The 9,811-nt window shown below is 33.8% G+C and overlaps 1 protein-coding gene across 2 annotated transcripts in view; it reads left to right on the top strand.

Moving 5' to 3' along the window:
* Positions 1 to 292: 292 nt before the first annotated feature.
* The window catches only part of LOC110025154 (protein DETOXIFICATION 35-like), a 30,015-nt gene continuing 20,496 nt past the window's right edge, over positions 293 to 9,811 (top strand). The window contains exon 1 of one of the 2 annotated variants that reach the window (XM_020725453.1): positions 293 to 646. In XM_020725453.1, coding sequence (XP_020581112.1) covers positions 359 to 646 — 288 coding nt within the window. In that variant the 5' untranslated portion in view covers positions 293 to 358. Of the gene's footprint in view, positions 647 to 6,168; positions 6,356 to 9,811 lie in introns of those variants that run through there. The other variant, XM_020725454.1, reaches the window with a different exon arrangement.

The following is a 9,811-nucleotide window of genomic DNA, read 5'->3' as shown; positions in this document are numbered from 1 at the left end:
GACAAAACTTTTTTTTGACTACACATCACATATAAACGCACAAATTTAGATATTCCATACATAATACATATATTAAATTCATTAATATTATTTGTTAAATAAAACAAAAAGTAGTTCTTAAAACTAAAAATATGGAATTTTTTCATTTACGTGTGATCTTAAAACTTTCTAAATAAAAATATTCTAATAAAAAATCAAAATTTAATATAAAATATATGAATTCGCTTATGGCGCTAAACATTCACCTACAAATCCTTCCCCCCCATAAAATCACTCATCGCGCCGCTCCCTCTCCTCCCCAAACACTCCCACCCACAACATCACCAATCTCCCTCCAACCTTCCCTTTCCGGCAAGAGATGGAGGATCCGCTGCCGCCGCCGCCGCCACAATCGAACCGCTCCGGCAACTTATTGGCGGCGGCGGAGGACGCGCCGCCCATAAAGTCCTTGAACGACGCATGGGATGTGTTCTTGCGAGAGTCAAAGAAGCTCTGGTTGATCGCAGTGCCGATTGGGTTCAGTATGATTTGCCTCAACGGAATCAGTTCCGCCACCCAAATCGTCGCCGGACATCTTGGCAACCTCCAGCTATCCGCCGTGGCCGTCAGCCTCTCCGTCATCTTTGTTTTCACTTTCGGTTTTCTCGTAAGCTCTAATTAAATTGCGAAATTTACATATATATCACTCATAGTCTATGTTTTTACACAACTCAACTCATATATATCTATTCGGAGTCCAATGAAATCACGCCACATGAAGCTGATAGCAAAATAAAAAAAAATCGTTTTAGCACATGAGAATGTTCCCCCCGTGTTATTCCGCATTATTCAGGTGTTATTGTGGTGTATTCATGATTATTATGTTTAAAGAATATTTCAGTATTATAATAATACAATAACACATTAATACCACCCCAATAATACTTGAACAACACAGGAGGAATATTTTCATGTGTTATCGGGTCGGATAATAAGAAAACGAGTTTTTCTTTTTTTAGTCAACTCTACGTGGAGGTGATTCATTAGACTCTTGACGTATCTCTACGTCCGTAGTCCTGTTTGGGAGCAGTGCAATAGCAGTTTGGTGCCACGGGCAGCACCACAGCTCATTCTTTTTGATAAAAATTGTTTTTTACATGCTGTTGTTAAAAATCGCATTTTCCCACTATATCTGATTATATTTTGAACAATAACTTCACAGTTGTTTCTTCGAATAGCTGCAATTAATAAAGCCTCTTAAATCTTTCATACCACTTTTAAGGATGTCATTGAAAAAGTTAAAAAAAGTGAAATATTCTTTTTTTAATTTACATATAAAATGAGTTAGGCAATGGGGCCCATGCCTTCTACTGCTCAACCCAATTAAGTATATATATATTATTTATTTTTTATTTTTTGTGTTAGTAGATCTAAAATTGACTCATTTGTAGTAGTGGCTTTTAAAATTATATAAAAATATGGTGATTTTACATTTTAGGAAAATAACTTCTTGCACCCAACCAATACTAATAATTCATATAATTTATTATTTATTTTTTTGAAAGAAAAATATTCGACAATAATGAAAAAAAAAACCTACCCAGTAATTTACTTGACTGTTCATTTTGTTCAACCATTGTGAAATACTTACTATGCTAATTGCACATATTAGGAAAATAACTTATTGTTTTATTTCTTAATATTGGACAAAAATCTAGAATACACCCAAGTAAAAAAGGTGATAGGTTGACATGAGCAAACACCTCAACTTTTTAAGTGAAAAATCTGAAGAGAGTAAAAAATCTCTGAGCTATCATAGTTGAAATAATCCACTATGTAATGGTAAGTACCCATACTCACCGTTCTTTTGAGTTAATGAAGATGAAATTACAAAGTTGATGTACAATGATATTTCATCAATAATAGTCGTAGCGGACTGCGAAGACCATAGTCGATTGTTTTGGAGATAATAATTTGTCGTGATTGTTGTATATAGTGGTTATAGTGTCAATTTGTTATTGAAGTCATAGTTCAAAGTCGTGATAGTACTTTGTAGGTCGTAGATTATTGCTTCAGAAGTGTTGCTTGGCCACACATGTCATAAGCTCGCATCGTAAATGATATATTATTTAAATAAATTTTAATTAATTAGAATATTTACTCGTTTGTTCATAACTAGTATCATATATGCTATATAAATAGTTGATATAAAGTTTATGTTGGTTTTACTAATGTTTGGTGAAGATCTACGCATGTATCTCATAATTTCTTTATACAAATATTTATATAATATCTTAATATTTAAATTATATAAAAAATATAGATGACAATTTGCATTTAATTTTTGATAATTTAATATCAATGATATTTTATTAGGTGATTTAGAAGTTGGTGTTTCATATCAATAAATATAAAAAAAATTAAATGATTGATATATAAATAACTTTTCAACTAAATAAATTGTGAGAAAATTGATTAAAAAAAATTTATAAAATATTTTGGCAAATTAAACATTAAAATTATTGATTCATTAATTAAAATTGATGTAATATAGATTTAATTTATTGTTGGTAGATTATTATAAATATAGAAAGAAAATTTAGGCAATTAAGAGAATCCTCACCTAATATTAAATTATTCCGTTTGCATTTCCGAACGGTGAGAGGTTAGTGTAGGAAATCAGCCGTGATGGAGCATAATAATTAAATAGTCAATATTGATATTTGATAGGCCACCAACAAAGTTTCATCATTCATGATGAATCTTTAGAAAATTTTTTGAACAAAACTATTCAAATTTCAATTAAGAGTCATCAAGAGCTTCGATTGCAGTAGATTTATAGTCAAACCGATCGGCTCGATGAGACGGGTCCAATGATATAAAAATCATTACAATCCGAGTCAGATCAAGCCCAGATCAAATCATTAAACTACTTTTGGAGAATTTCCAGACATATTTGGAAGGTCAAACGAATGCCGAATCTAGTGAGTTCTAGTCGAATCGAGCGTCTCGACAAGAGGAATCATAAAAACCCAAGATTGCTCAATTTCGACACCATTAAGACGTTCAAATGTCCACCGACAGTCGATGATCACCGCCGACCTACGTTGACCACCACCGAATGCCATCGACCGCTGCCAATCATTGTTGACCTCTATCGATCACCACCGACCGTCATCGACTGCCGTCGACCGCCACTGATTACCGAAAACCACCATCGACCACCGCTGACCAGACGACATCAGTTGACATCATAAATTGGAAAATCTAGTAATTCATTCATGTCTGTGGGATAAGGGGCCTCTGTAATCATCAACCTATAATGAATTTTTATAACTGTGTCAGACCTCGTGGTTTTTCCTTTCCAGATTTTCTACATAAAAACTTATGGAGTATTCACAGCTTGTCTCTTTTTCATATGTGTGTATTGAATTCTCGTATAATGCTAAAAAAATAATCTGTTACTCTACCACTGCGAATTTTCTAGCAGGCATCAATATTAGTGATAAATAATATAATATTAGTTAGATTAATAAGCTGTTTAGTTTAATCCACGTCACTTCGGCTTTAGGAATCGTACAAAGCATATTATATATATATATATATATATATAGAGAGAGAGAGAGAGAGAGAGAGAGAGAGAGAGAGAGAGAGAGAGACTCAAGTACATTTGAACTAATACCTACTTTGCGAGTTAGACTATTCATGAAGGCAATGTAGATTCATTTCATGGAAAATAATGACTTTTGCCAAGTGGTGGTGGACACAATGGTGATGACAAAATAGTTGAATTTATTAAAGCCATAGAAAACAAAGTAGGCTTGGAAATTTTCTTAACCTCATTATCTGGATCTTTGAATCTAAGTCACTTAGCTAAAAATGATCAAATTTATTGCTTGGATTAAACGATATGGCTAGGGTTAGCCAAAACTTTGATGGACATGATGTTTAAGTTACTTAAATCTTGTATTTGCTTTTCGGTATGGCTAGATCTGAGATGGTTGAACCAAATCCCCTAGCCCTACCTCGAATCCTAAGCTAGTCCAATGTGAATGAGTTATAATGAAAATGTGAAGAGAGGAAAGAGAAGACGTCATGTAAACTAATAACACAATTTAAGTAGCTTAGCTTTCTTCCTCTACACCCATTATAAGTTTGTCAGGCTCCTTTCTTACAAATAGTTATTAGGAGAGTGAATATGGTGATACTTGAAGGATGAGGATGGTAGGAATCATTAGTCGGAGGACCATAACTCCATCCCTTTCATTGTTTCCCTCACTCACTTTTTTAATTCATCAATCATAATATTGAGATTAGGTGTGAAAGTTATTGGATAACAACCAACATGTCAACTAAGGAGCTTGTTCATGCCTGAACAGCCATGCTTGGTGTAAGCTTGGTTGACTATTGATTGGTTTTATTATAATTCGCCTCAATAATCCAAATTGAATGTTGGAAATATGCTATTACACCTAGGGCCAACCCTAGTTATACCATGAGCTATCAATCAAATTAAAAGGGGAAGTACACACATTGCACTTAAAACTACCAAAAAAGTATATATTTCACACAATAACTTCAATATTTACATCTATAATACTCCAAATGTTCAAATGCAATCAAAATTAACACCCTCATGTTAAAATCTCTATCTTTTTCATTCGCCTTGCTCGTCTGCCTTTGCATGGAATAGAAGCATCGCTAATCTTGGTCTTGGGTCTAAGGCCAACCACAATGCAGTGTGACAGGGAATGCATCAACTAAAAGATCAATCAATTGGACAATACAACCTTTCATGTACTTTCACACCTCCAATCTTCATAGCTTTGGAACCTCCAACATTTTAAAAAACACACAAATTGGTACCAATTCAACTTAAAAAAAACAAAATAAAAAAATAAAAATAAATAAATAAATATATATATATCCATAATGATTCATTTCTTGGGAAAATATTTCATTGAGGAAAGTTTCTTATTAATGATGATTAAGAAGTCTTGTGTTTGTTAATTGATCGATGGCTTTCTCCTCCAAGGAATGTTGCTAACTAGTAGGAGAAACCTGCATCATCTGCCATCAACAAAGAAGACATCAACATCATTAATTCATTTGTTTAATGAGCATTTTTATTTTGGGTACCTTTACCAACAAGATTATTTAACGCTCTTTTTAATGAGGTGTTAGACGATATTTGAATTTAGGTATGTGATGCGTAATTTTAAAAGTTTTGAGTTCCATGTATTTAAATCCCAATAGATCAAAATATGCATTTAGCACATTATTTAAATATTAAAATATTATTTTAATCCAAGTGGTTTGTCAAAAGTTGACTTAGGTCAACCTTATATCAAATTTTAATAAAATTAAACTCTAAATAATCCTAATTGAACTCAAATGTCTAATTAGATGTTAATATCTTCAATTGCCCAATCCACTAATTCAATTATTTTAAAAGTAATATTGTCTCGTTATGAAATTATTCAACTTTAACTATAGTTTTAGGCTTTGCCAAAGTTAAACTAGCTACAAAATTCTTCGAACATTGGACTCAATTAATCATTTTATACTAGGAGATCAAATTGACTAGCCAAATCTACTCTAATAAGTCTCCATTTATCAATCATAGAAAAACTAAATCATACTGACCATTACATTATGACATCAACATTGTAATTTATTCAATTAGCATTAGTTATTTATTCAAATAAGGTTCATCAGGCTAAATTTAATCTAATTTAAATCACATTGACCATTACATTATGATTGGTATTAATTTCTTTAATCATAGATCAATCTTTCGTATGTCTTTTCATTTTTTCAACATTTTAATGTGTTAATGGCATTAAAATAAAATAATATTAGGCTCAATATTAGACTCAATATTATTTTCTTAATCTCTCTTTAAGCAAGTCAACGAATCTATTGGGACCCACCTGCGTTCCCCTTGGTCAGCTCCTATAACTTTTATACTCGCTCGACTCTCTACTTCCCCTCCGCCCCTATTTCTTCCATCCCAAACCCTAACTTTACCTTCCCGCCATTTGGTCTTCGCCGGAAACGTGAGCATCCATGGAGGAACCATTTGTAGCGAACCAAAAGGACGACCGGCAGCTCCTGCCGCCGGCGGCGGAGGTCCGGCGATCGGTCGGAGGTGGAAGACACGCAGCCGGTACGCTCCTTGGGCGACGCCTGAGAAGTCTTCTCGCAGGAATCGAAGAAGCTATGGCGGTTCACAATACCGATTGGGTTTGCTACCATTTGCCTCTATGGAATCAACTCTATCACTCAGATCTTCGCTGGTCATCTCGGCAATCTACAGCTATCTGCCGTGGCTATCGGCCTCTCTGTTGTCAGTAATTTCTCCTTCGGTTTTCTCGTAAGTCCGCTTTCCCAAAATAGTCGAAATCAAATCAAATTAGGGTTTCGCGGCATGATTCGGTAGCTGGTTCTACAAGATTCTGAAAAAAAAAAAGGTAATTACATACAGTGATACAGTCAATCAGTCATAGAGACCACCTGAAATATTGATATTTACAAATTAAACACCCAGCTATTTTTTGAACTACAAATTTGACAGAAATGGAAAATATGACTTGGGGTTTTAGCCTGAATTTTGATATTTGAGTGAGAATTTGGAAAATGGATCAAGGAGGGTGGTGGATTTGTAAAATAGCAAGTTATGGATGGTCTGTATGTAATTATCCCTAGAAATGTATTAAATTTAATTCATATTGAGATTTTAAATTAAAAAAAAAATAGATTTAGCTAATTTAAATTTATGAGTATAGGTGGTTGGTACGGGAAGTGGATGGCGTTGGGGCTTACACGTGTCCCGATCACAATTTATTCCCTGTTTGTGACGTATTTAGTATGCAGATTAATGGTAAATAATCTTTATTAAAGTGGACAATATGCTGTTTAGTTTAATCCACATCCGCTGACTTTTGGAGCTTAGCACACTTAAAGTATTCCCAACAAGTTTTTAATTTTTATTTTTTTATTTTATTTTGGAGATTTAGATACATAATAGTAACCCTCAATTCTTCCTTATTTTAGTATTTATTAAAGAGGATAATATATAGTTTAGTTTAATCAATTATAGGTTGATTAGTATATGTACAGGACATAGTCCTATAAGTAGGAAATGGTCACAAAGTTGCAATATTCATATACAAGAGTAGTGGTTGAAGTTGTCGGAACATCGATACACTCGCATCATTGCGCGGTGTTTGGGATGGTGCGCTGCTTCGTGATTTTCACCGATATTCTGCATATTGCTTCGTTACTAAATAATATTGGTTGCTACTTCGCACGGCGCTTTGTTACTCCGCAAAGATGGTCATTTTCAGCGAGGTGCTTCGTTACCCTATAGCTTATGTTGGGATTTCACAGCGTATGTCGTGATTCAGCAATGGACTTCATTGTAAGGAGCAGAGGGCGGCTAACGACGATCGAGGGAGGCTGGCGAATAGTGGTTAACGGTGGTCGGTGAGTCGCGGTTGACAGTGGTCGACTGGGGCAGGAGCGGGAGGTGTTAACCGAATCTTCGACATAGAAAACTAGACATCAACTCATTTTCTTCTCGATTCTCTTCTAGGTTTAGGTTTTAGTCTTTTTTCATGAATGTGGTACGACTCTATTTATAAATTCCAGGAAAGAATTGTCGATAAATAAGAAAAAATACAAACAAATCACTCCATCAGACAACTCATAGGGTTCTCTTGATTTGGTTACGTTCTGCACATCATTGAGCAGCTTGATGGTGTCAGAATTAAATGATGTTGGGCTTGTTTGATTTGTCTCATTGAGACAGTTAATTTAACTATAAGTTTGTTATATTTAAAATTCATTTCAATTAATAACAAAACCACTTTAAAAAAAAGATTTATCGATTAAATTTTTACTTGATTTGATTTGAATTAGATCAACTTTGGGGTCATTACGTTTTTAATTGAAATTTGAATGTTTCTTGTCCAAAAATTATCTTGAGATTTATATCGCACATCAAAATTAATGTTGGATGATAAAAATTTATTCGCGGCATATCAATTATTGTTAATGATGCCTCATTGAAGTCACACTTTTTTTTTTCCTCTTAGGCATTAGTGCATTACTTTTAAAGGAAGAAACACTATACTACTTTTCACTTATTCATCCTGCACTGCTTCTGATTAATTTCGTATCAGCACTGACAGGAGAAAAAAAAAAAATCTTCCTAGCAGTATGTAAGGATATTTTAAAATTTGGAAGGTTTGCATACATACCACTCAATTCTCATATATTTAAATATCTAACACCTAAACTCTAATTTATTACATGCATGCCATCTGACCAATGACCTATTCCTGAAAAATATTTATTTAACTTTCTAAAAGTTAAAAAAAAAATATGTGATAACAAAAGCTTGGGGTGGTATAAATGTAAAAGGCGAGTTACATGTGCCTCTGCTCATTGAACAGTTTCATCTTCTTTACACCTATGTCACTCACTCTCTTCCTGCATGTGTGTACCCACTATACAATCAATCATTCATGATTCCTTTATTCCCCTTCTCCTTCACCGCACAACACTTCTTACAATCAACTAACCTCACAACGTTCTTTAGTAAAAAAGGCAATTTAGGGTTAAAAAGCTTGCCTTGCTGTTCGCTCATCTCCAATGCTAAAGATTTCTGTATTTCAAGCTACTAAACAATAGACTGGGAAAATCTTCATACATTCCACTCAATTTATATGTTTTACAAATCTAATGTGTGCTACAAAATTTAGTAGAAATGATACTCTATTATCTTAGAATTGCAATAAGATCCGACATACACATATTATAGAAAATAGCAGAAGGAGATGCTAAGATTGTTTATATGAAAAAACTCGAGAGTTAAAAAATCACGGGGTCTAGTCCGGTCAATATAATTCAATATATGTGTGTAAATATAAGGGTAAACTATTTTCTCATGACCAAGAGAATGTGATTCTTGTTTTATTCCATATGGAACACTTGTCGAAATACAACTGTTAGAAACAATCTCTGTATTCTGACTACAACAACCGTAAGTAATGGTCATCGCTGGTTGGCGGTTGGCAGTGGGAGATGTTGATGATGGTCGATAGCCACATAGATCAAAAGTTATTGATAGATCTTCAATACCGGTGTAACAGGTTACAACTATATTTGTGATATGTCATCTATAAGCAGTGGGATGACCGACGGTGCTCGATGGTGGCCAACAGACAGTGTTTTGTGGTGATCTCGACAGCTATGGAGATAAGAAGTTATCACAACGTCTTTAGTTCATCTTTCATAACGGGTTGTGAAATTCTTTTTCTTCTCTTCCTTTTTTCATTTGAAAACATGAGGTCTATTTATAACCTCCGGGGGAGGGGCATTTATATATCTTGGCGAATAACTTCCCTATCAACTTAATCAGTGATTGTAGGTGATCTTTGAAAAACTTAGATGTCTTAATGATATCATAATTGAACGCGGTTAGAATCGTTGGATTCTTCTTGTTGGAATATTTGATTTGATTATAACATGACAAATTTGAAGTTTATTTGACCATTCAATTGATGATTGAAAGTCTTTAATTGTGCTTCAATAGCTTGATTTGTGTTTAATTTGAGCTAAATTGAACAAATTTTGGCATCATTGTGTTCTTTTTATTGAGATACTCAACTAGATTACAAACTTGTTGAATGGGGCCTTGATGATCTTGATTTGAATTTAGAACATTTATTATAAATGTGCATCAAGAGTCGTGCTAGAAGATAAGAAGTTATTGATTACTAACACTTAAAACTTCAATTTTTACATACAGTTATATATATATATA

Source organism: Phalaenopsis equestris, unplaced genomic scaffold (genome assembly GCF_001263595.1).
Source record: "Phalaenopsis equestris unplaced genomic scaffold, ASM126359v1 Scaffold000291, whole genome shotgun sequence".
Lineage (NCBI taxonomy): Eukaryota > Viridiplantae > Streptophyta > Magnoliopsida > Asparagales > Orchidaceae > Phalaenopsis > Phalaenopsis equestris.
This window is presented reverse-complemented; position numbering and strand designations above follow the sequence as displayed.